Source organism: Nomascus leucogenys, chromosome 17, assembly GCF_006542625.1.
Source record: "Nomascus leucogenys isolate Asia chromosome 17, Asia_NLE_v1, whole genome shotgun sequence".
NCBI lineage: Eukaryota > Metazoa > Chordata > Mammalia > Primates > Hylobatidae > Nomascus > Nomascus leucogenys.
This window is the reverse complement of record NC_044397.1, coordinates 87,131,452-87,157,922: the sequence shown is the minus strand read 5'-3', so window position 1 is coordinate 87,157,922 and position 26,471 is coordinate 87,131,452. Positions and strand designations below refer to the sequence as shown.

Here is a 26,471-nt window from a genome sequence, read left to right as displayed (position 1 = left end):
TCACATAACTGCTTTGGTAAAATTGATGTTCAATGAGAAATTTAAAACTGCATAAAATTATAAAATGAAAAATTCCAGCAAATACTCATTGCCAGGGAAAATGTCAGAATATTCATCCATAAATGATGTATGTACACACTAAAAATAACCAAATGAACAAACTCAGAAACACAAAGACACTTATTTTGTTATGAAGTCTACAATAGGATTTCCTAAGTCATACATTATGCTCTTCTCGTTTTATTGTACATCTATGTCATCATTTTGCTGGCTTTGTGTTTTCATACGAATAAATGCACTTCACACAAATTCCTGTGGTTGAACACTTGTTCTTTCCATTTTAAAATGAAGTGACATCATCCATGTAATCTACTAATTTTCAGAGTTTTAATGTTGTAATTTTGTATCCTATGATTTCCAGGTCGAACAGTTGTACCTTATACATACTGCCATATACCACTTTCCAGAGAACCTATTCTTATGGCCAACAATAAAGAAGAGGATGTAAATGTTACTCCTGCTCCAATAATGAATATGTATGATGAAACTACCAAACTCCAACAAATTTTCTTGGTAGTTCATAGAGATGGGAAGAAGTAGAGTAGTAAGGTTGCCAAAAATTTTCCTTCAAATTTGGAAAAGCTTCTACCTGAGAAGTCTGATAAAAGAAATACTACAGCAATCAGAAGGCAATCATATTAAAGCCTGCATAGAAACACAGAATCACAAATCATGATCAATTCAAAACTTATTAGGCATTTTTTTTTTTTAGATGAAGTCTCACTCTGTTGCCCAGGCTGGAGTGCAGTGGCACAATCTCGGCTCACTGCAACCTCCGCCTCCCAGGCTCAAGCGATTCTCATGCCTCAGCCTCTCAGGCAGCTGGGATTACAGGCACACACCACCACACCAGCTAATTTTTGTATTTTTAGTAGAGACGGGGTTTCGCCATGTTGACCAGGCTGATCTCGAACCCATGGCCTCAAGTGATCCACCCACCTCAGCCTCCCAAAGTGCTGGGATTACAGGAGTGAGCCGCCATGCCCGGCCTTTACTAGAAAAATTTTTGTCAATGTAACTACATTTGCCACATTAGAAATGTTACTGTGGGCTGGGTGTGGTGGCTCATGCCTATAATTCCAGCACTTTGGGAGGCTGAGGTAGGAGGACTGCCTGAGCCTAGAAGTTCAAGACCAGCCAAGCAACATGGTGAGACTGTCTCTATTCCTTAAAAATAATTTTTTAAAAGAAAAAAGTGTTTACTGTGAATCCTGCCTTAAAACTGTTGAAAAAACTTAATTGTACAATATGCAGTGGTCTATTACAAAATCTTTTCACCTTGTATTGTGAGAAAAATGACAAATGATTGTTAAATTTATACTGTATACAATCAAGGGAACACTAGATAGAGTCCCAAATAATAAGAATCCGACTTGAGAACAGAGGATGAGGGGAAGCCAGGAGCCAAGTGGAATAAGATAATAATCAAAATAAAAGTCTAGATTGCAGTGCTGAGTGTACCCTGCATTTCAACTCATGTTTCCATAAATTATTTCTTGCACGGTTTCTCCTTTTTAATACTATTATTTATTTTTTTCTTCAACTTTTAAATTCAGGGGTACATGTGCAGGATGTGCAGGTTTGTTACATAGGTAAATGTGAGCCATGGTGGTTTGCTGCACAGATCAATCTATCACCTAGCTATTAAGCCCAGCATCCATTAGCTATTCTGCCTGATGCTCTCCCTCCCTCCACCCCTCCAAGAGGCCCCAGTGTGCGTTGTTTCCCACCATGTGTCCGTATGTTCTCATCATTCAGCTCCCACTTATAAGTGAGAACATACAGTGTTTGGTTTTCTGTTCCTGTGTTAATTTGCTGAGGATAACGGCTTCTAGCTCCATCCATGTCCTGGATGATCTCATTTCTTTTTATGTTTGCATAGTATTCCATGGTCTATATGTATGACATTTTCTTTATCCAGTCTATCATTGATGGGCATTTGGGTTGACTCCATGTCTTTGCTATTTTGAATAGTGCTGTAGTGAACATACAAGTGCATGTATCTTTCTAATAGAATGATTTATAATTTGGGGGTATATATCACAGTAATGAGATTGCTGGGCAAAATGGTATTTCTGCCTCTAAATCTTTGAGGAATTGCCACACTGTCTTCCACAACGGTTCAACTAATATATACTCCCACTAACAATGTAAAAGCATTCCTTTATCTCCCCAACTTCACCAACAACTGTTGCTTTTTGACTTTTTTTTCGAGACACAGTTTCACTCTGTTGCCCAGGCTGAAGTGCAGTGGCATGACCTTGACTCACTGCAACCTCTGCCTCCCAGGTTCAACCAATTCTCATGCCTCAGCCTCCCAAGTAGCTGGGATTATAGGCATGCACCACCATATCCAGCTAATTTTTGTATTTCTAGTAGAGACGGGTTCGTTTCACCATGTTGGCCAGGCTGGTCCCCAACTCCTGACCTCAAGTGATCCACCCACCTCAGCCTCCCAAAGGTTTGGGATTACAGCACTTTGAGCCACTGCACCTGGCTTCTTTTTGACTTTTTTATAATTGCTATTTTGACTGACGTGAGACAGTATCTCATTGTGGTTTTGATTTGCATTTACCTAATGATAGGGATGTTGAGCTTTTTTTTCATGTTTGTCAGCCACATGTATGTCTTCTTTTGAGAAGTGTCTGTTCATGTCTTTTGCCCACTTTTTAATGGATTTTTTTTCTCATAAATTTGTTTAAGTTCCTTGTAGGCTCTGGATATTAGACCTTTGTCAGACGGACAGATTGCAAAGATTTTCTCCCATTCTGTAGGTTGTTTGTTCACCCTGATAATTGTTTCTTTTGGTGTGCAGAAGCTATTTAATTTAATTAGATCCCATTTGTCAAATTTTGCTTTTGTTGCAATTGCTTTTGGTGTTTTCATCATGAAATCTTTGCCTGTCCCTATGTCCTGGATTGTATTGCCTAGATTTTCTTCTGGAGTTTTTATAGTTTTGGGTTTTATAAGTTTTAAATCCATCTTAATTTTTGTATAATGTGTAAGGAAGGGGTCCAGTTTCAATTTTCTGTGCATGGCTAGCCAGTTCTCCCAGGACCATTTATTAAATAGGGAATCATTTCCCCATTGCTTGTTTTTGTCAGGTTTGTTGAATATCAGATGGTTGTAGGTGTGTGGTCTTATTTCTGAGTTCTCTATTCTGTTCCATTTGTCTATGTGCCTGTTTTTGTTCCAGTTCCATGCTGTTTTGGTTACTGTTGCCTTGGAGTATAGTTTGAAGTTGGGTTGCATGATGCCTCCATATTTTTTTTTTTTTTTTTTTGCTTAGAATTGTCTTGGCTATTTGGGCTATTCTTTGGTTCCACATGAATTTTAAAATAGGGTTTTTTTCTAATTCTGTGAAGAATGTCAACGGTAGTTTAATGGGAATAGCATCGAATCTATAAATTACTTTGGGCAGTATGGCCATTTCACAATATTGATTCTTCCTATCGATAAGCATGAAATGTTTTTCCATTTGTGTCGTCCTCTCTGATTTCTTTGAGCAGTGGTTTGTAGTTCTCCTTGAAGGGGTCCTTCACTTCCCTTGTTAGCTGTATTCCTAAGTATCTTACTCTTTTTGTAGCAATTGTGAATGGGAGTTCATTCGTGATTCGGCTCTCTGCTTATCTGTTGTTGGTGTATAGGAATGCTAGCGATTTTGCACATTGATTTTGTATCCTGAGATTTTGCTGAAGTTGTTTATCAGCTTAAAAAGCTTTTGGGTTGAGACGATGGGGTTTTCTAGATATAGGATCATGTCATCTGCAAACAAAGATACTGTGACTTCCTCTCTTTCTATTTGAATACACTTTATTTCTTTCACTTGTCTGACTTGACTGGCCAGAACTTCCAATACTGTGTTGAATAGGAGTGGGGAAAGGGCGGGGGGGGCGGGGTCCTTGTCTTGGGCCAGTTTTCAAGGGGAATGATTACAATTTTTGTCCATTCGGTATGATATTGACTGTGGGTTTGTAATCTATGGCTCTTATTATTTTGAGGTATGTTCCTTCAGTACCTAGTTTATAGAGAGCTTTTAGCATGAAGGGATGTTGAATTTTATCAAAGGCCTTTTCTGCATCTATTGAGATAATCATGTGATTTTTGTCTTTGGTTCTCTTTATGTGATCACATTTATTGATTTGCATATGTTGAACCAATCTTGCATCCTGGGGATGAAGCCAACTTGATTGTGGTGGATAAGCTTTTTGATGTGCTGCTGGATTCAGTTTGCCAGTATTTTATTGAGGATTTTTGCATTGACAGTTATCAGCGATATTGGCCTTAAGTTTTCTTTTTTTGTTTTATCTCTGCCAGGTTTTGGTATCAGGATGATGCTGGCCTCATAAAGAGTTAAGGAGGAATCCCTTCTTTTCAATTGTTTGGAATAGTTTCAGTAGAAATGGTACCAGCTCTTTTTTGTACCTCTGTTAGAATTCAGCTGTAAATTTGTCTGGTCCTGTGCTTTTTTTTTTTTGGTAGACTACTACTGCCTCAATTTCAGAAGTCGTTATTGGTCTATTCAGGGATACAATTTCTTCCAGGTTCAGCCTTGGGAGGGTGTATGTTTCCAGAAATTTATTCATTTTTTTCTAGATTTTCTAGTTTATGTGCAGAGAGATGTTTATAATATTTTCTGATGGTTGCTTGTATTTCTGTGGGGTCAGTGGTGATATCCCCTTTATCATTTCTGATTGTGTTGGTTTCCTCTCTCTTTTCTTATTAGTCTAGCTAGCAGTTTTGTTAATTTTTGAAAGTTTTTTGTGTCTCTGTCTCCTTGAGTTCTGCTCTGATCTTATTTCCTGTATTCTGCTAGCTTTCAGACTTGTTTGTTTTTGGTTCTCTATTTTAGTTGTGATGTTAAGTTGCTAACTTGAGATCTTTCTAGCTTTTTGATGTGGGCATTTAGTGCTATTAATTTCTGTCTTAACACTTCTTTAGCTGCATCCCAGAGATTCTGGTACATTGTGTCTTTATTCTCATTAGTTTCAAATAATTTCTTGATTTATGCCTTAATTTCAGTATTTACCCAGGAGTCATTCAGAGGCAGGTTATTCAATTTCCACATAGTTGTGTGGTTCTGAGTTAATTTCATTAATTTTTTGGGTGAATTTCTTAATCTTGAGTTCAATTTGATTGTGCTATGGTCTGAGAGACTGTTATGATTTCAGTTCTTTTGCATTTGCTGAGGAGTGTTTACTTCCGATTATGTGATCAATTTTTAAGTGCCATGTGGTGATGAGAAAAATGTATATTCTGTTGTTTTGGAGTGGAGAGTTCTGCAGATATCTATCAGGTCTGCTTAATCCAGAGCTGAGCTAAGTTCCTCAATATCTTTGTAAATTTTTTATCTCAATGATCTAATATTGTCAATGGAGCGTTAAAGTCTCCCACTATTACTGTGTGGGAGTCTAAGTCTCTTTGTAGGTCTCTATGAACTTACTTTATGAATCTGGGTCCTCTGCTATTGGGTGTGTATATATATTTAGAATAGTTAGCTCTTCTTGTTGAACCATTTGCCATTATGTAATGCCTTGCTTTGCCTTTTTTTTTTTATCTTTGTTGTTTTAAAATCAGTTTTGTCACAAACTAGGATTGTGACTCCTGCTTTTTTCTGATTTCCATTTTCTTGGTAAATTCTCCTCATCCTTTTATTTTGAGCCTATGTGTGTCTTTGCACATGTGATGGGTCTCTCGAAGACAGCGTATCCATCAGTCTTGGCTCTTTATCCAGCTTGCACTTCTGTGTCTTTCAACTGGGGCATTTAGCCTATTTACATTTGACATTAGTATTGTTATGTGTGAATGTGATCCTGCCATCATGATGCTAGCTGGTTATTTTGCAGACTTGTTTATGTGGTTGCTTTATAGTGTCATTTGTCTACGTACTTCAGTGTGTTTTTGTAGTGGCTGGTAATGGTTTTTTTCTTTCCATATTTAGTGCTTCCTTCAGGAACTCTTGCAAGGCAGGCCTGGTGGTGATGAATTCTCTCAGCATTTGCTTGTCTGAAAAAGATCTTATTTCTTTGCACATAAAGCTTACTTTGGCCAGATATTAAATTCTGGCAAAGAATTCTTTAAGAATGCTGAATATTGACCCCCCAGTATCTTCTGGCTTGTAGGGTTCCCACTGAGATGTCTGCTATTAGTCTGATGGGCTTCCCTTTGTAGGTGACCTGACCTTTCATTCTCTCTGACTGCCATTTACTTTTAATTTTGACCTTGGAGAATTTGACGATTATGTGTCTTGAGGTTGATCTTCTCATGGAGTATCTTACTAGGGTTCTCTGCATTTCCTAAATTTGAATGTTAGTCTGTCATGCTAGGTTTGGAAAGTTCTCCTGGATAACATCCTAAAGTATGTTTCCAACTTGTTTCCATTCTCCCCATCTCTTTCAGGTTCCACAATCAGTCATAGGTTCAGTCTTTTTACATAACTCCATATTTTTTTGGAGGTTTTGTTCATTACCCTTCATTCTTTCTCTATTCTTCTCTGCCTGTCTTATGTCAGAAAGACAGTCTTCAAGCTCTGAGTCTCTTTCCTCCTCTTGGTCTATTCTACTATCAATACTTGTAATTGCATTGTTAAGTTCTTGTGTTGTGTTTTTCAGCTCCATCAGGTCAGCTATGTTCCTCCTCTCAACTGGCTATTCTGGTCATCAGCTCCTGTATTGTTTTATCATGATTCTTAGCTTCTTTGCATTGGGTTATGCCATGCTCCTTTAGCTCAGCAAAGTTCATTATTACCCACTTTCTGAGGCCTACTTCTGTCAATTCAGCCATCTCAGCCTCAGCCCAGTTCTGTACCCTTGCTGAAGAGGTGCTGTAGTCATTTGGAGAAGAGGCACTCTGGCTTTTTGAGTTTTCAGCATTTTTGTGTGTTGACTTTTTATCATATTTCTGGGCTTATCTACCTTCAATCTTGAGGCTGCTGACCCTTGAATGGGGTTTTTGTGGGGTCTTTTTGTTGATGTTCCTGTTGTTTTCTGCCTGTTTTTCTTTTAACAGTCAAGCCACTGACTGTTAGCAACTGGAGGGCTGCCACGGTTTGCTGGGGTCTGCTCGAGACCCTAGTTGCCTCAGCTTTTCCTATGCCTGGAGGTATCACCAGTGAAAGCTGCAAAACAGCAAAGATGGCAGCCTTCTCCTTCCTTTAGAAGCTCTGTCCCAGGGGGATACTGACCAGTTGCTGGCCTGAAGACTCCTGTAGGTGTCTAGAGACTCCTGTTGGGAGGTCTCACTGAGTCAGAAGGAACAGGATCAAGGACCTACTTACAGATGCAGTCTGGCTGCTTTTGGTACAGCAGGTGTGCTGCACAGTGGGGAGGACCCTTCCTCATCCAGATTGCCCAGACTCTCCAAAGCCAGCAGGCTGGAACAGCTTTGTCAACCAAACCATAGAGACAGTGGTCGCCACTCCCCTGGGAGCTCCATACGACGTAGAGATTAGATTTCTGTCAGTATAAACCTGGCTGGGGTGACTGAAGGCCCCCCACAGGGAGGCCCCACACAGTGGGTAGGAATGGATCACGGTCCTACTTAAAGAAGCAGTCTGGGTCAGGGGCAGTGGCTCATGCCTGTAATCCTAGCACTTTGGAAGGCCGAGGCAGGCGGATCACCTGAGGTCAGGAGTTCAAGACCAGCCTGGCCAACATGGTGAAACCCTGTCTCTATGAAAAATACAAAAATTAGCCAGGTGTGGTGGTACATGCCTATAATCTCAGCTACTTGGGAGGCTGAGACAGGAGAATTGCTTGAACCCAAGAGGTGGAGTTGCCATGAGCCAAGAGCACACCACTGCACTCCAGTCTGGGCAACACAGTGAGACTCCATCTCAAAAAAAAAAAAGGCAGCAGTCTGGGCATGATCTGGCAAAGCAGGTGTGCTATGTTGGGCAGGGGGAATCCTCTCCTTGTCCAGACAACCTGGTCTCTCCAGAGCCGGCAGGCTGGAACACTGAGTAGACTGAACCACAGAAATGGTGGCCAGCCTTCCCCTCAGGAGCTCCCTCCTATTTCAGGCTGAAGCCTGTTGTTGTTGGTTCAAATTCCAAGCCAGTGGGTTTTGTGAGGTACCATGGAAGTGGGGCCCAGAGAATGTTGTTGCCTGGCTCCCTGGATTCAGCCCCCTTCCTAGGGGAATATAAGGATGAATCTGCCACCTTGCCAGGAATTCTGGGGCTGCAGCATGTAAACCTCCTGGGTCTCTGTGTGTGCCTGAGAAGCTGCTCTGCCAAAACTCCACACAGCTCTGCGTATCAAACCCAAGGCCCTGGTGGCATGGGCTCACAAGATCTCCTGACCCACGGGTTGCAAAGATCCTTGAGTAGCATGGTTTCCTGGGTGGGGTCGCACAATCACTCACCGCTTCCCTTGGGTGGGGGTGAGGTTTCCTTTGGCTCCATGCCACACCGGGTGGGCCATAACTCCACCCTTCTTTTCTTCATTCTCTGTGGGTTGAACTGATTGCACAGTCAGTCCCAATGAGAACCTAGATATTTCAGTTGAAGGTGCTGAATTTGTCATTTTCATTCCTCTCTATGAGTACCATAAACCACAGCTGCTTCTAATTGGCCATCTTGGTCCATCCCAGGTTTCCTCTTTTAGATACAATTTTGAAATATGTTTTCTCCTTTTGATCCTTTAATACCACGTCTCTGATATTTCAAAAGATATGAAGCCCAGCCAAAGCTCTTTCTACATCTCTTACATGTACCAAACACACATACAAAGTGCCCAATCAGTGTTAAGGTTGTGAAGATTCTGCAGCAAAGATACATGCAGCTTATATTCTAGCCAACATCAATTTTGACATGTCCATCATTAGAGATTTGTAAATGCCTGAACAAACTCCTATTCTTTCTAAGGCCTGTCTCTTGAATAACTATAATTGCCAAATTTCTGAATGAAGCCCCAACTTACAAAGGTTCTGTGCTACAGTTGTTCTGAAACCACATGGGTATGCTGAACTATGGCTGAAACGCTGACTTCAACTTAAATATTTTCCCCCCAAGACTGTATGAAATGTATCATCAGCATGGATTCTGTAATAATATATGAGATATGAACTCAAAGTGAAGTGCTTACCACATGTATCAAATTTTTAATGCTTCTCCCATTGTGAACTCTCAGATGAGCTTGTAGTTGAGAAGACTATCACAGATATCATATTACTAAGGTTTCTCTTGAAAGTGAACACTCCGATGAAGTTGAAGACTTTGAGGCATGACTGAAGCACATGGCAATCTCCCCACACTTCCATGGTTTCTCTGCCATATGGACCCTCTGATGCATATCAAGTCAAGTGCCTGTTATAGTACATCCCACGCTCCTCACATTTGTATGGATTATCTCCACTGCTGACTTTTTTCTTGGTCTTTAAGACATGATCTATGTACAAAGCTCTTCCCATAGTTCTCATATTTGCATGGTTTTTCTCTGCTGTGGAGAATAGATGGGTCAGATGAGTTGAGGCCCAGCCAAAGCCCTTCCCACACTTCTCACATTTATATGGCTTTTCTCCCACATAGAGTTACTGATGTAAATGATGCTGTGAATTCTGAGTAGATCTCTTCCCACACTCCACGTTTCAGTGGCTTTTCTCCACTGTGGAGTCTCTGATGTTTCAAAAGACATGAAGCCCAGCCAAAGCTCTTTCCACATTCCTTACAATTATAGGGTCGCTCTCCCCTGTGGACCCTCTGGTGCATGTCAAGATTAAATTTACTGTTGTACCCCTTCTCACACTGCTCACATTTGTATAGCTTTTCTCCAGTATGGCATGTCTGATGGGAATGAAGTTGTGAACTCTGAGTAAATCTCTTTCCACACTCTTCACATTTGAAAGGTTTTTCTCCACTGTGGAGTCTCTGATGTTTCAAAAGACAGGAGGCCCAGCCAAAGCTCTTATCACATTCCTTACAATTATAGGGTCTCTCACCCGTGTGGACCCTCTGGTGAAACTCAAGATCCAACTTCCTTTTATAGTCCTTACCACACTCCTCACACTTATATGGCTTTTCTCCATTGTGGGATCTCTGATGGGAAGATCGTTGTGAATTTGTATAAAATCCCTTCCCACATTCTTCACATTTGAAGGGTTTTTGTCCACTGTGGACTTGCTGATGGTTCAAAAGACATGAGGACCATCTGAAGGTCTTCCCACATTCTTTACAATTATATGGTTTCTCTCCTGTGTGGACCGTCTGATGCTTACAAAAATCTCGCCTACAAATGAAGCCTTTTCCACATTGCTCACATTTGTATGGCTTCTCTCCTATGTGGACCATGGAATGACTATTAAGTGCTGATCTCTGACGAAAATTCTTGCCACATATATCACATCTGAATGGTTTTTCTCCTGTGTGAACCATGGAATGCCTATTAAGTCTTGATCTAACACGGAAGTTCTTCCCACATATATCACATTTGAATGGCTTCTCCCCAGTATGGATTCTCTGATGTTCCTGAAGCTGTGAATCGTGAATGAAGGCTTTCCCACATTCCTCACAATTATAAGGTTTCTCTCCTGTGTGTAATTTGCAATGAACATTAAGTGCTGATCTACTATGGAAGCCTTTCCCACATTGCCCACATTTGAATGGTTTCTCTCCAGTATGGACTCTCTGATGAGTTTGCAGATGTGAGCTCTGATTAAATTCCTTACCACACACATCACACTTATGGCATTTTTCTCCCATATGGACTCTCTGATGAATACGAAGTGCTGAGATGTAACAGAAGCTTTTTCCACACTCACCACATGTATGAGATTTCTCTCCTGAGTGTGATTGTTGATGAAGATCAAAGACAGAAACATCACTGAAGGACTGTTTACATTCATTACACTGGTAAGGTTTCTGTTGCACATGACTTATAGATAGTCCTGCCTCAATCTGGCAGGGGACATCACTTTCTTTGAAGAAAAGAGAGCTGTTCCTTATGGAATTTTGACACCTGATTAGGTCACTTGCAATTTGTTCCCATATTTGCTGACAGGACCACTCTTCATGTGGTCCTGCTTCTGGAACAGTCTCCATCTCAATTTGGATCTTGCCTCCTAAAAAGACACAGAATTAATATATGTGGGCAAGTGAAGCCCTGTTCAATGTTTTCAAGATTTCACACTTAGGACATGGCATTAAACTTTAATGAATACAGGAAACATTAAGTTCATGTTTTCCGAGTGCACTATGGTCTTTGGTTTTCAAGAGACCAATTTAGAACCACATCACATCTCATATGTAAAACCCTTGGTAGAAATAAAAGACTGAATTAAATAATTAATAACATACACACATTTAACCTGTTACTAATTCTGGTAAATTTCCTAGTCTAAAATCTTGTATGATAAATTATAAAACTAATAAAATATGAACATGAATAATGAACCCAAAGGAACTTTAAAGAAGAAAGGCAGTTGCAATAATTCAGGGAAGCAGTTTGGCAATTTAGACCAGGGTGATGGAAATAGGCATGGACAGAAGTAAAACAGATGGAAAAGTCATGTACAAGGATGCACAGTTACTTGGTTCTTACCTGAATTCCCTTCTCTTTGGCTTGTTGTCTTTATCATCCAAAACATTTCCTTCCTTAAGAAGTGAAAAGTATCTTGGTGGAATGGTTGATTCCCTGTGAACATGCAGTGACATGCTTAATTCCAACCCATTGTAGGTAATATCTAGGGAAAATTTACTAGAAATTTAGATTCCCAATGCATACTCAAACTTGGAATACAAAGCCATTCCTGGGGCCTAACGTTGTTATAGAGGGTGCCTGTCCTCACCTACTGAGAGCAGGTTCCTGAAGTTCTCTAGCATCACATCTCGGTACAGCTTCCTCTGGGCAGGGTCCATCAGTCCCAGCTCCTCCTCAGTGAAGACCACAGCCACATCTTTGAAGGTCACTGCCTCCTAAAATATCCAACATACAAAACCTAAATCTTATGACCAGTGATTATTCAAAGGAGGGTGGCACTAAGTAGGCAAAAGGGACAGGTGTGGTAAGTTGTCCTAGATCTTGAGGGATGTAGGTCAACAAACAGATTTCCCACTCATTCTGCCTGTATCCTGACAATGACATACACTGATTTTCATGAGTTCCATCAGAAGTGCAATAATATAAGAGAAGTCCTGTACTTTTACTTTGTGCACTCATTGAGTCTACTTGTAAGTAGCCCTCTAGGACTCTAAATGCTGCCTCCTGGGCTACAGGTATTTAGGTTTTAGTGTGTTGCCAATTGCCCCAGTAACATTTAGAAGTTTAGTCCCAACTTTGATAATTTCCATTGTCTTTCTCTCTTCCATTGTCTTCCTTTCGTACTCAAACTGTGGATGTTGTTAACTTTTCTTTAATATCTGTCAAATTAACCAGTTTATGGTGACCTGTGTGGGACAGCTATGCAGTACATCCTCTATACTCTCAAGGCACAAACTACATACATTAGTTGCATCATTCAATGTCATGATATGGAACCATCATGCCTCAGGTCACATCCCAAAGCTCTGTCCCCTCCTAGATGTGTGGCTTTGGACAAGCTCACCTACATGCATTAGTTTCCTATCTGTATAATGATTTTCACCTGGTATTGTTTTTTTCAAGGATTAAAGAAGGAAATATATATAGCATTGGGAAAACTGTATGGCAAAGACTAAGTATTTAATAAATATTATCTATTTTTATTATTTTTATTATAATTGTCATTATTGTTATTTATTTCATCTCATTTCATATCTGCATAGTATTCTGGGGCAAAAATCATCTCTTTTTATTAAAATAATGAATACTTCATATTAAATATTTTTCATTATCAATCCTGTAAAGGAAATAATTTTATATAGACTTTATTCTCCTGATTATTTAAAATAATGTCAAATGAAAATCAGAATGTCAATAAATAAACACATTTAAAATTGTGATTACATGATTTCATACTTTCTTCCAAATGTTTTACCTACTTCCCACCCTTTTGAGTGAATACAAGTACCCTTATTCTCCTTATGATGGTTAAGAGCAGATTGTAAATATTCCCATGGTTTCGGTGATATGATTAGGAAGAAGAATTCATTGTATTAATATCATTCTCACTTATTTGATTATAAATGAGCAGAATGGCTAACATTCCTGACCTTGGTTGCCTATGTGAATCTGAGCAGATTTCTCATATTTAATGAGTTTAAGAGGAAGATGAGACCAAAACTTGCATTCTGCTTCTCTGAGTAAATATAGTAACAGAACACAAGTGACTGGCCAATCTTCCAGTATCATTGGACATTTGAAATGAAGGTACCTACTACTTTGGTAAAACTGCTTACTCCATAAAGGAATAAGAGACCAACAAATAACATGCATACAAGGTATGAGTGAGGCATGGCAAACACAGAATCTAGCTTTTCCTGTGTGAAAACTCCAATAATATTTGTGGGAAGTAGCAGTCAGAGCCTCATGTGCTGTGCCCTGTTGACATAATCTATCGTCTATAAAACAGCCATGTAATACATGTCAAAAGTATCCTATCTTATTTTCAGAATTAATTTTTGGGGGTAAGGGGTTATATATAGGAAAGCTGTTACAGCAGTGTTGCTTAAAACAGTAAAATTCCTAAACCACCTAAATGTCTATGAGTGTGAGGTAGTTAAAAATAAGAAGGTACATTAATTCCTTGGGACTATGATACCAATATAAAAATGGAACATTATATAATATTATACAAAATGAGCACAATTTAAAATTAGAGGTATGTCATCAATACAAATACAGTTATGAATGTACATGACAAAGAATACAAGATAAAAACAGCTAATTTGTGAGCAGAGAAGTAGTGAAGTGAAAGAATTATCCATTCCTACTATTTTGTCTACTACAGAAAAGAAATTATGTAAGAAACCAAGAACTAAAACCAAACGGAAAGTCAACTCAAAAGCAACAAAGGAAAAATCTGGCAAACGAAATGCCCTCAAATGCTTGTTGTTCTCCTTGAGTCTTCCCAAGACAGATAAAAATGTGACAATATGAGTAGTAAGATGGAATTTTAATAGCAAGAGAGGCAAGCCCTACTCACTTTGAATGTGGTCATTTTTCCTTCTACTTCAGGGAATTTGCAGAGTCCCGAATGAAGCAGTTCAAGTGAAGGTGAAATCGTGCCTGGAAAGTGCCAGGAAAGGCAGAAAAACAGACATGGAATGGTAACTAGGAATGCCAACCACCAACACAGACAAGTATTTTCAATTAGCACATGAATGTTCACAGCAGCGTTACTCATAACCCCAAACTGCAAACAAGCAAAATGCCCTCCTATGGGTAAATGAATAGACAAATCATGGCATATCCATACAACAGAATTTTATTTGGAAATTCAAAGGAGTGAAGAACTGGCTCATGCTACAACATGTATGAACCTTGGAAACATTATGCTAAGTTAAAGAAGCCAGTCTAAAAACACCATGGACCGTAAAATTCAATTTTATAAAATATCCAGAATAGGCAAATGTATATATAGACAAAGTAGGTTAGTGGTTGCTCCAGATTTGAGGTGAGAATGAGGTTTAACTGTACATAAGCACAAGGAGTCCAATTGGGGGGTGAAAATGATCTAAACTGAATTATGATGATGGTTACATCACTGTTCAAAGTTCCTGAAGATTATTAAATTGTATGCCTGAAATGGGTAAATTCTACGACATGTAAAATACACCTCAATAAACTTGGAAATAATAACGGTTAATCTACATGTTATTTAACTGGATTCTGAGTCCATGTTGATAGAATATTTATAGTTGAAGAAACTAATAAATCAGGGAGAAGTGGAAGCTAATCTTTACAGGAGAATGCCCACTAATAATGTATCTCCCGTAAGAAACGTTTTTATTTTCAAATTTTAATTAAAAAGTAATCTTTCAGTGGAAAAATCTGAAAGACATCATCTTGGCCAAGTGAACAAAGTTGAGATCTCCAATGAAAGGAAAAACAGACATCATTTGGCCCGTTATGACACCTCAACACTTCTGTGGTATCCATACCAACAATGCATAATCTGAACCTAAACATGAAATACATAAATCCCAAATGACTATCTTTCTATAAAATACTTTGCCTATATACTTCAAGGATGTCAAGAATAAAAAGACAAAGGCTGTTGAATCTTTCTAGATTAAAGAAAACTACAGAAATGTGACACTTAAAAGCAGTACATAAAATTGGACTTTGGACTGGGGGATGGGGGAAAACAGTTACAAGAACTTTAAAAAGAACAACAAATTTAAATATGGGACTTTGGATAGAAAAGATGATGGTGTCTAGCCATATCTAATAGGTAACAGAATTAACTAATATTAATAGTCTTTTAATTGATACCTAGTATTTAATAGTGATATTACTTAATATTATATCTAATACTACCTAACATCTTATATGAAACTCTATAGCCAGCCCTTCTTACCAAGACACTCCATGATCACCTTGGTATGTGGGTTTCCTTGATGCAGAAAGCTACAATAAGTTGTTTCTCATTATAAGTTTGTCCCCAGTGGTATTTGGCTGATGGGTGTTAACAAAGCAAAATACAAAATGTAAATAATTGGAAAATTTGGGTAAAGAGCATATGAAGAGTCAGGTGCTGTGGCTTGAGCCTGTAATCCCAGCTACTTGGGAGGCTGAGGCAGGAGGATAGCTTGAGTCTAGGAGTTAAAGGCTGCAGTGAGTTAGGATTGTGCTACTGTACTCCAGCCAAGGCTCTTAAAGCTCCAACGTAATCCTTGACTCCATGTCCCACAGCCTGGTATAAGAGATGGACTCCCAAAGCCTTGGGCAGCCAAGTGACATGACTGAGCAGTGGTCTCAGGACCACTTCTCAGAGGGCAGTGGTCTCCTTACCACAGATCCATTAGGCAGTGCCCTAGTGGGGACTCTGTGGGGAGCCCTCACATTTCTCCTTGGCATTGCCCTGGTAGAGGTTCTCTGTTGGGGCTCCACCCCTGTGGCAGGCTTCTGACTGGGATCCCAGGACTTCTCATACATCCTCTGAAATCTAGGTAGAAGCTGCCAAGCCTCCTTCACGCTTGCATTCTGAGCATCTGCAGCCTTAACACAATGTGGAAACCACCGCAACTATCAAGACTTGAACCCTCTGGAGCTGTAACCCAAGCTGTACCTGGGGTACTCTGAGCTGAGGCTGGAGCCAGAGTGGTCGGATTCAGGGCACAGTGTCTTGAAGCTGCTCAGGGCAGGGCGGCCCTGGGCCTGGCCCTTGGAACCATTCTTTTCTCCTAGGCCTCTGGGCCTGTGATGAGAGGGACTTTCCTGAAGACTTCTGAAATGTCTTCCAGGTCTTTTTCCCATTGTCTCAGATATTACCACTTGGCTTTCTGTTAGTCAGGCAAATCTCTTTTGCAAGTGGTTGCTCCACAGCCGACATGTATTCCTCTCCTAAAAATGCGTTTTCTTTCTCTACTAAATGGCCAGGCTGCAAATTTTCCAAACTTTTATACTCTGCTTACCTTTTAAATATAAATTCTAACTTTAAGTCATTTTTTTGCTCCCATATATAATTGTAGGCTGTTTGAAGCAGTGAAGCAGCCAGGCTACTTCTTGAATGCTTTGCTGCTCAGAAATTTCTTTTGCCAGGTACCCTAAGTTATCACTCTTAAGTTCAAGCTTCCAGAAATCCCTAGGGCATGAACACAAAGCAGCAAAGTTCTTTGCTAGGACATAACATGGGTGACCTTTACTCCAGTTCCCAATAACTTCCTCATTTCCATCTGAGATCTCATCAGCCTGGACTTCATTGCCCATATTCCTACCATAATGCCCATGCATTTTGGTCACAGCTATTTAATCAGTCTGTAAGAAGTTCCCATGGCTCAGTGAAAAAGTTAAAAAAATAAAAGTTCCAAGTTTTCTCTCATCTTCTTCTGAGCCCTCCAAACTTTTTCCAGCCTCTGCCCATTAGCCAGTTCCAGAGCCACTTTCACATTTTCAGGCATCTTTATGGCAATGCACTGCACCTCAGTACTAATTTTCTGTATTAGTTCATTTCTGTGTCACTGTAACAAAATACCTGAGGCTGGGTAATTTATAAAGAAAAGAGGTTTAATTGGCTTACATTTATTCAGACCGTAAAGGAAGTGTGGTGCTGGCATGTGCTCAGCTTCTGGTGAGGCCTCAGGGAGCTTTCACTCATGGGAGAAGGTGAAGCGGGAGCAGGCATGTCACAAAGTGAGAGCAGGAACAAGACAGAAATTGGAAGACCCAGACTCTTACACAACCAGATCTCACATGAACTAACTGAGCAGGAACTCACTAATCACCAAGGATATAGCACTAAGCCATTTATGACAGACCCGCCCCCAGGATCCAACACCTCCCACTAGGCCCCACCTCCAACACTGGAGATATGGAGGGACCAAACATCCAAACTATATCAAATGTAATTAAAAGAGAGGACTGGGTTGGACTCTGATGCTTGACCAAGCTCGAATTTTAGTGAATCTAACCTTTAGCCACTTGCCTCAAAGCTGTCCCGAATGGAAAAAATATGCCAGGACAACAGTAAGTACCTCTAAGACCTGTGGTTACCAAAAGGCAATCAATGTGTGGGAAGGGTAAAACCAATAAACTGAAACTACAGTGTACAGTGTGAAGGAATTGTTTATTTTGTAACTTCTTAAGGAACCTTTACTCAACTGGCTTGTGAGAGAAACTAAGTAGCAGCATCTTTGGTTTTAAATGTTGCAGAGTTGAAGAGCATGTTTGGGTTTATGTAGGACCCACAGTTCACTATGAAACAATTACAGATGGTGATACGTGATGCAATAATTACAGACGGTAAACACCTGATGCAGACACACAGGAGATGTGAAAAAAAAAAAAAAAAAAAAACAACTAACCAAAAACCCAGTAGTCTTATCTATTTGGGGCTTCTAAAAGTTGTTAGGCCCAAAGGAAACTGAGTCACTGAGCTTGACCTCTTAACTTCCTTCTTTGTTTTCTTGTTCCTGGCTCAGACCAGATAGCATCTAAGATAAAAGATTCTTTGAGATAAAAGTCCCCTTTGACCATTACATCCCTAATGCAGAATGTTAAATACGTTCTTCCCAGTAAAAGGAAACACTGCTATTGAATTGCTGTAACTATGCATTAATCTTGTATAGAAAATGCTGACATCCTGTTAAACTTCCTAGATCCTGCCTACATAATAACTTTCAAATCTTTCCACTTCAGAGCACTTATCCAATCTTTTGAAGTCCGTGTCCTCCCAGGTGGACATCTTCAAATTTTGTGTTTGAATAAACTCAATATTTAACCATATTGCCTGAATCTCATTATCAATGTTAACAGATTGTTCCCAAGGGAACAGCCAGCCTGATCAACTGGATAAAAGGCATGGTAAGGTCTGCCTGCCCTGAAAAAGGGAACTGCTCAACTCACCCTATAAATGCTCGGTGGGATACCCCAGATGACGCGGCTGATATACTGCAAGCCACGTGGGACTGAACTTATGATGACTGGGATATTCATCTGCTGAATATGCTTCTTACCCAGGTCATGGTAAATGCTGTGGCTAAGGGGGCCCCTTTTGCATGGGTACCCCACATGACTTTTGTAAAAAGAAAACCTAAAATGGAGATGGTTATGTCAGAAGTTTCTAAAAAGAGGCATGTGGAGTTGGACCCCAGTTACGTACCCCAGATGGATTTTAACCTGTTTAACTGGGCCAAATTGTAAAACCAGCTGCATTTGATTGGAATTGTTTATACATGGCCTGATCGTGAACCTCTTGGGGAAACAGCTATGCTAAAGTAGACTATCATCAACCAAAGACATCCTAAGTTGCTAACCAACTGACATCAATCATGGGCTGTACTAATACCTTCCAGATATTTAAACTTACAGTAAACATTTATAAGCCCCTGCCCAACCTTGCCTAGATAGAACAGGAAATGATTTAGCTGACTGCTAGATCTGTACTTCTTGATTGCAATTCATAAGACCCCACTTAAAACATCTTTTCTTTTGTTTGTGGCTCAGCGTTGATTTTATTTATCTCTTTATTTAACTCTTGCAAAACTGAACAACAGTCCTAGAAGCCTTATCAGATTTGCTGTCTCAGCTTCCTTTTAAGGATGTTAAAGATGTTAATAAAAAATTAGGTTAATTAGCAAGAGGAAAAAGACAGAGGGCAGAGTCAAAGGACTCATCCCAGAAAGCTAGAAATTTTTTAAAGGTCATTTAAAAAACAATGATAAAGGTGAAACTAAGAAGAAAGAGAGCGAGCCATGGGACTCATTCCAACAGGGTGAAAAGCTTTAGATCATTATGTTAAATTAAGTTTAGCCTAAAGCTGCTTTCTTACATACTTTAAGTTAGGTATAAAGGTTTCTCCAGGCAGGGTGTGGTGGCTCATGCCTGTAATACCAGCACTTTGAAAGGCCGAGGTGGATGGATCACCTGAAGTCAGGAGTTCGAGGCCAGCCTGGCCAACATGGTAAAACCCCATCTCTACTAAAAATTAGCCAGGCGTGGTGGTGTGTGCCTGTAATCCCAGCTACTCGGAAGGCTGAGGCAGGAGAATCACTTGAACCCGGGAGGCAGAGGTTGCAGTGAGCCAAGATCGCGCCACTATACTCCAGCCTGGGCGACAGAGCAGGACTCCATCTCAAAATAAATAAATAAATATAAAAATAAAAAAAGGTTTATCCATATATAGTGATCTGAAACCTAACTGGAAGTGTAAACGGACTGTAACCTACTCTTGTGCCAATCACTGAGTTTTGACCAATCAAAGGGAGCCAACTGTTCAAACAGGGATCAAATAAGGCAAAAGCTGAGCTGTAACCAAACTGGCTGTTTCTGTTCCTCACTTCCACTTTTTGAATGTCACTTTCCTTTTTCTGTTTACAAATCTTCTTCAACCACATGGTAGCAGTGAAGCTTCTCTGAATCTATTCTGGTTCAGGGGCTGCTTGATTTGCAAATTGTTTTTTGCTCAATTAAACTGTTTGATTTATCTAAGATTTTTTACTTTTAACAGTTTTATTAAGAAATGGAATAACTAAAATGGAAATTGATGAGGCTAAAACAAAGGTCTGAACACAATAATATTGAAGGTTTGGTGGACCAAAGGGATCCTCTGCTGATCCCCCAATATTAAAGGGTTTCAAATAAGTTTGCTGTATTTACTCCAGTTTGGAGAAATTTTAAAAGGCTGAAGGTAAAGATTATGATGAGAAACCCCACTTGGAATTGCTTGGGGGCAGTAGTCAAGTAGATTAGTCAAGATAAAGATTGACGAAAGAGCCAGGGTCCTTTGGCTCAATCCCCTCCAGCGGACTCTCAGCGTTTCGCATAAGAGAGGACAAAATGGTTAGGGGGAGTGTTGGGGGGGCAGGCGGTGGAAAAGTTCCTGGGACCAGAACATAAAAATGTAAGGGTTGGCCGGGCGCGGTGGCTCACACCTGTAATCCCAGCACTTTGGGAGGCCGAGGCGGGCGGATCATGAGGTCAGGAGATCGAGGCCATCCTGGCTAACATGGTGAAACCCCATCTCTACTAAAAACACAAAAAATTAGCCGGGCGTAGTGGTGGGCGCCTGTAGTCCCAGCTACTTGGGAGGCTGAGGCAGGAGAATGGTGTGAACCCAGGAGGCGGAGTTTGCAGTGAGCCGAGATTGCACCACTGCACTCCAGCCTGGGCGACAGAGCCAGACTCCGTCTAAAAAAAAAAAATTAACGGTTGATATGATTATGAAAGTTGGACTATTTAAACAGACTTTATATTAAGAAGTTGTATCTTCTTTACCTAAATGTTTTATGGGAATGGACATTGTATCTGACTAGGGAATGTTTCTCCTGACTAGTATTATAAAACAGAAGGCATATAAATCTACCCTTCAAGCACTATTAGTTGGACACGCTAAATGGGAACCAGTAAGATTGCCTGAGTCCACACAGTGTAGAATAGAATCTGAAGTGCTGGTATGGACAAATTCTGTTTGATAGCCCCGTGTGGAATGTAGCCTGGGGCTTACGACAGAAGCCTGTGAGTGCCTTCTAGTGACAACTACTGAGACTTTGGACTAGAGAATTTTGACTTGAAGAGTATTTACTACCCGCTATGGAGCATTAACTGAGGCTAGCCCTATGACTGAAGGACATTAAAAAATCTTGACACCTGAAATACCTATGCTCTCTTAGGTAATGTCAGGAAAACATTCTACTGGGGATGGCAGTGCCCAGAAGAGTTCCATAATAAAATGGAAATAGTTTATACAGAATCATGTTACCTGGAGACTGACCCTGGAACTGTGAGAAGCTATAAACAACTCTCAACTGACCAACAAAGAACTGCTCAGTTTGTGAATGGCAGTTCCAAAGTGAATGAACATCTGATTTGGAAGGATGCCACTCTGATCAAAGAAGGTAAAAACAAATCAGCTCAGTGCACTGAATTACACGCGTTTTCCTGGCAGTGATGAAAAACTGAACGGTGGTAGAAACCCATTTTGAGATTTTTACTGACTCATGGGCAGTGGCAAATGGCCTGGCCATACACTCAGACAGGAGAGCAGTGGAGATCTGGTCTATTAAAGGGATGCCCATGTGAGGCATGAACTTTTGGAAATTTGAAGTCGGGGGTGTGCATTAAAGTAGGACCTGTTGATGCTCATTAGCAGAGCCCCCTTCAGGTTTTGAATCAACAAGCAGATATCCTCATGTGCTCCCTTGCAGTGGCTGCCTGGGTCCCTGAAATTAGTGGATATGGGAGTAGTGCAGCAATGCAAAGATGGACTAAATCGAGACATGTTCTTGCACCCTCTGAGGCACAAAATGCAGATGAAAACTGTTCTGTTTGTAAGCGAAAGTGACAGAGTGAAGATGGCTGTGAAACAGATTCCCTGGTGGGAAGGACCTGAGTGTAGCTGGCAAGTGAGACTGATGCTGGTAGCCCTGGGAGGCTACAGATGGGTCTTGACAGCAGTAGACACTGATTCTTGACTGGGTTTTGCTTATATGGTGGAAGATGCAAATGTTCAGAGTGCTATTAAAAAAAAGAAGAAAGAAGACCAAGAAACACACTAGATATATAGCCCACAATGTCCAGCAATGAATAGAGAGTGATCCTCCTCAGAGTAATAGTTTGATAGGGAAGTGGAACAGGCAATTAAAACATTGATTGTCTAAAACAAAGAGATAAAAGCATCAGGGCTGGCTTACACACCTTCGCAAGTGTGTGCTCATACTCAATGTCAGTGGGATAGCAATTTCTCTGTTTTTCTGGTTGATCTGGGGAAGACCTGGTGGGAAAGGAGGCTGGGATGACTATGCAATTCTTGCCAAGGGAGGAGAACACCGGTATAATGATTATACTTTTTTTTTCCTTCTTCCCCATATTACCTCAATTTTTTTCCCTATACCTGATGTAGGGTCACAGGATCAGGGCTACAACTACAAGTGTTGGAAGCCGGGATGATTCCTAAGCAAGAAACCATAACTAACTTTCTAAAACTTATGTCAGAATTCCTGAGGGTCCGATGGGGATGGGTTGTGCCTTCACCCCATCTGGCAAAATTGGGCTAACAGTGAAAGTAGCTGTATTTCCTGATGGCAAAAACAGTCCACTATTCTGCACGTAAGTAACCTTACCCTATCTGAATGGAGGTGAACTGAGGGGGAGGCATTTGCTAGACCAGTATTGCTGTCTGCAGTCTAGACCAGCACAGTGGTGATTCTAACATCCCTTCCAAAGGTGAAAAAGTTTGTGTATTAATGGAAAGAAGGAGGAACGGTAGCTGAGGGTAAAGGAATGAATAAATGAGTTATGAATTGAGAGAACTCCAATATTATATTAATACCTTAAGATGACACTGTCTCTTAGCTCAGTTATACCAGATGCCTGAAATGGTGAAGCTATATGTTTGCTAAGACCACTCCTGCTTTTAGAACCTCATATCAAATGGAAGCCGGCAAACCTGAGTGGCTTCACCCACTGGACTGGACTTATTAATGTGACTAAATGGGATTCTGGTAATGTGGTGGTAACTTTTGAGTTGTATATCCCTTTTTTTTTTTTTTTTTTTTGAGACGGAGTCTCACTCTGTCTCGCCCAGGCTAGAGTACAGTGGGACAATCTTGGCTCATTGCAGCCTTTGCCTCCCAGGTTTAAGTGCTTCTCCTGTCTCAGCCTCCCGAGTAGCTGGGACTACAGGCGTGTGCCACCATACCTGGCTAATGTTCTATTTTTTGTAGAGATGGGGTTTCCCCATGTTGGCCAGGCTGGTCTCGAACTCCTGACCTCAGGTGATCCACCCACCTCAGCCTCCCAAAAGTGCTGGGATTACAGGTGTGAGCCACCATGCCTGGCTGAGTTGTATATCCTTTTTATGTAAGAGGATCTGGGTTCAAAGATGGGTATGTACAGTGATAACCTAAATGCATATTTGGTCTCTAACATGTCTCCTGGCATACAACTAAAATCCTTAGAATCTCCAAATTGATCTTTTGTATACTCATGAATTGAGTGATGGCTGGCAACCCCTAGGTAGTTTCAGGATGTGGCTGGTCACCTGAAAGGCCAAGGCATAGTTAGAGAGTAAAGGCATGGGACTTTCAGCCCCACTCCCCAACCTCTGGGAAGGGAGAAGGGCTAAAGGTTAAGCTGATCACCAGTGGCCAATGGTTTAATCAATCGTGTCTATGCAATGAAGTTTCCATAAGAAACCAAGAGGACTGGATTCTGAGAGCTTCTGGATTGCTGAATGCATGGAGGTTCCTGGAGAGTGGCATACCCAGGAAGGTATGGAAGCTCTGCACCCCTTCCCAAATGCCTTGCCCTATGCATCTCTTCACCTGTAGCTTTTATAATATCCTTTGTAATAACGCAACAAACATTAAAAAAAAAAAGCTTAATGGCTGGGCACAGTGGCTCACACCTGTAATCCCAGCACTTTTGGAGGCTGAGGTGGGCAGATCACCTGAGGTCAGGAGTTCGAGACTAGCCTGGCCAACACGGTGAAAACTCATCTTTACTAAAAGATGGGGTGGTGTGTGCCTACAATCTCAGCTACTTGGGAGGCTAAGGGAGGAAAATCGCTTGAACCCGGGAAGCAGAGGTTGCAGTGAGCCGAGGTCATGACACTGCACTCCATCCTGGGCAACGAGAGTGAGACTCTGTCTCAAAAAATTTTTAAATGAATTAAATAAATAAATAAAAATAAGCTTAATGGTTACTATCTTTATGTCCTGCATTCAGAGGTAATTAAGCTTTTTTTCTTGTCATATTTCTGTAATTTCTGAATGCTCCATAATGATATGGTTCTATAAGAATACAAAATATGTGTAATAAATGAAACAAAATAGTTGGTAAAGTTTTAAAAGACTCCTAGAGGAGTCCAAGCCCATGAGCCTTGCTCTCAAGGTCCCTTCAATCAAGTCCTAACTTGCTTTCCCCACCTGATTCCAGCTAGTTCCTCTGCCTCAGTGAGAATGTATCCAAGAAATTATCAGCTTGGGCTCTGACCTGGACTGCAAAGGTTCCAACCCCAGCTCCACTTCTTATTACTTGGGCAACTATGGGCAAATAACTCCTGCTCCCTTTGTCTCACTCTCATCTTTAATAGACGAAATGGCAGTACCTCTCCACAGAACTACCACGTGGTGTACATGAATTTCTTTGTATAAAGCCCTTAGAACTGAAGATAGCAATTAAGACTTTCTTATCAATGCCCATGCCCGATTACAGCATCCTACAATAGATGTGAACATTACTGTAAAAGAAAAATGACAAGTCACACTCGTGTGGAGCTTTGTTGTCAGCAGTCAAGGAGTCACTCCATCTACCTCCAAGCAATCCTTTTAGATAAGTCAGGATGCGGAAACAATGCTGCGAAATACCACGGTTGTGTCACCACTCTTGACAAAACAGTCAAGACCCTCCCCTTCTTCTGTGGAAATTGGAGATACCCCTCCTTTTCCTAAATAAGAGGTCAGAGAGTGTCCAGAATTTTCCAGCATTCTGCAGGGATCAGAGAGAAGAGCCAGCTGGAGCTCTGACACCACCATTTCTGATCGTTTCTCAGGAAATTAACAAGAGATCGCCATTCATTATAACAAAAACTGTTTTAAGACTCTTTTATATTACCTCTTTCAATTCCCAAGACAATTCTATTAGGAAGGTCTTAATATCTCCCATTTAAAGAAAAGCGAAAAGAGGCCCAGGGAGATTAACACCCCAACGTTGTACCGGGGGAATCGGCCCCGCCCCAGTAGTGGAGGGAGGCGGATTGGGCGAGCTGAGAGCCCCAGAAACCCCCAGATAAGGCAAAACGTGACAGGACCGAGTCCCCCGGGACGCTAGGAGAGCCCTAAACGCAAGAAGGCTCTGCCGCAGGGATCGCAAACCACCGCCCTCACCCTTCCAAACCTTTGCTTTCCGACGGTGCTTCCTTTCATCTAAATCTATTGCTAGCTCGTTGAGGGTTCCGAGAGTAGGTCCAGGAAATTCAGAAGGGCCTGCGAGACGCAGAACAGCTCAAACTATCACAGAATAAAGGGTAACTCCCGCAGCCGTAGCTCCCGCGACTCCACAGAGCGTCTGGACTACATTTCCCAGAATTCCCCGGATCCGCCTGCTTGACCGGAAGTGCCCGCAACTCCACCGACCTTTAGGACACTTCCCAGAATGCCCAAGGACTAAACGTCCGCAGTTTTACCCTCCAGGGGGAAGTGTTGCAACTACACATAGCTTCTTGACCACACTTCTTCCAAGTCCCCGGAGAAGGGAATCCCCCATCCGAAACGCCTATGTGGTAATATGGACTACCGCACTGAGTGTCATCCTTACCTTTCTCTTGAGGCTTCAAGCAAAAATATTACATAAACAATGATTTCCTGATCGAAATATCCCCAATTATTACAGAAGTATTACTGGAGAGTGAACAAAGGTGGAGATAAAATCTTCAAGGAACTAACAAGAAATTACTGCTTGAGGATCAGTAGAGAACTGAAAAGAGGAAAATGTTTAGTATAACCTGATGATATGAGGCTAAAACTGATAGTATGCCGACGTAATTTTAATTTACATTTCCTGTATTGTAAGTGAAATAGAACATCTTTTCATATTTTCAAAGGCCATTATTATTATTATTATCATTATTGGTAAATTGTTCAAACCTTTTTTCTACTGTACCAATGGCTTTTTGGCCTTTTCCCTCACTATTCAAATATTGTTTATACATTTGTCAAATAATTCTTTTTTCTTGCAAATCTTTTCTTTTTTTTTTTTTTGAGGTGGAGTCTCACTCTGTCGCCCAGGCTGGAGTGCAGTGGCACGATCTTGGCTCACTGCAAGCTCCGCCTCCTGGGTTCATGCCATTCTCCTGCCTCAGCCTCCCAAGTAGCTGGGACTACAGGCACCCGCCAC

General features: G+C 40.9%; 1 protein-coding gene across 2 annotated transcripts in view; it reads right to left on the bottom strand.

The window, feature by feature from the left end:
• Positions 1 to 25,650, bottom strand: part of LOC100585485 (zinc finger protein 155) — a 46,690-nt gene extending 21,040 nt beyond the window's left edge. The window contains exons 1-5 of one of the 2 annotated variants that reach the window (XM_004091020.3): positions 25,473 to 25,650; positions 14,119 to 14,201; positions 11,845 to 11,971; positions 11,598 to 11,690; positions 10,819 to 11,118 (exon numbers count right to left, since the gene is read on the bottom strand). In XM_004091020.3, the coding sequence (XP_004091068.2) occupies positions 10,819 to 11,118; positions 11,598 to 11,690; positions 11,845 to 11,971; positions 14,119 to 14,133 (535 nt within the window). In that variant the 5' untranslated portion in view covers positions 14,134 to 14,201; positions 25,473 to 25,650. Of the gene's footprint in view, positions 1 to 9,146; positions 9,571 to 10,818; positions 11,119 to 11,597; positions 11,691 to 11,844; positions 11,972 to 14,118; positions 14,202 to 25,472 lie in introns of those variants that run through there. The other variant, XM_030797576.1, reaches the window with a different exon arrangement.
• Between the last annotated feature and the right edge of the window lie 821 nt (positions 25,651 to 26,471).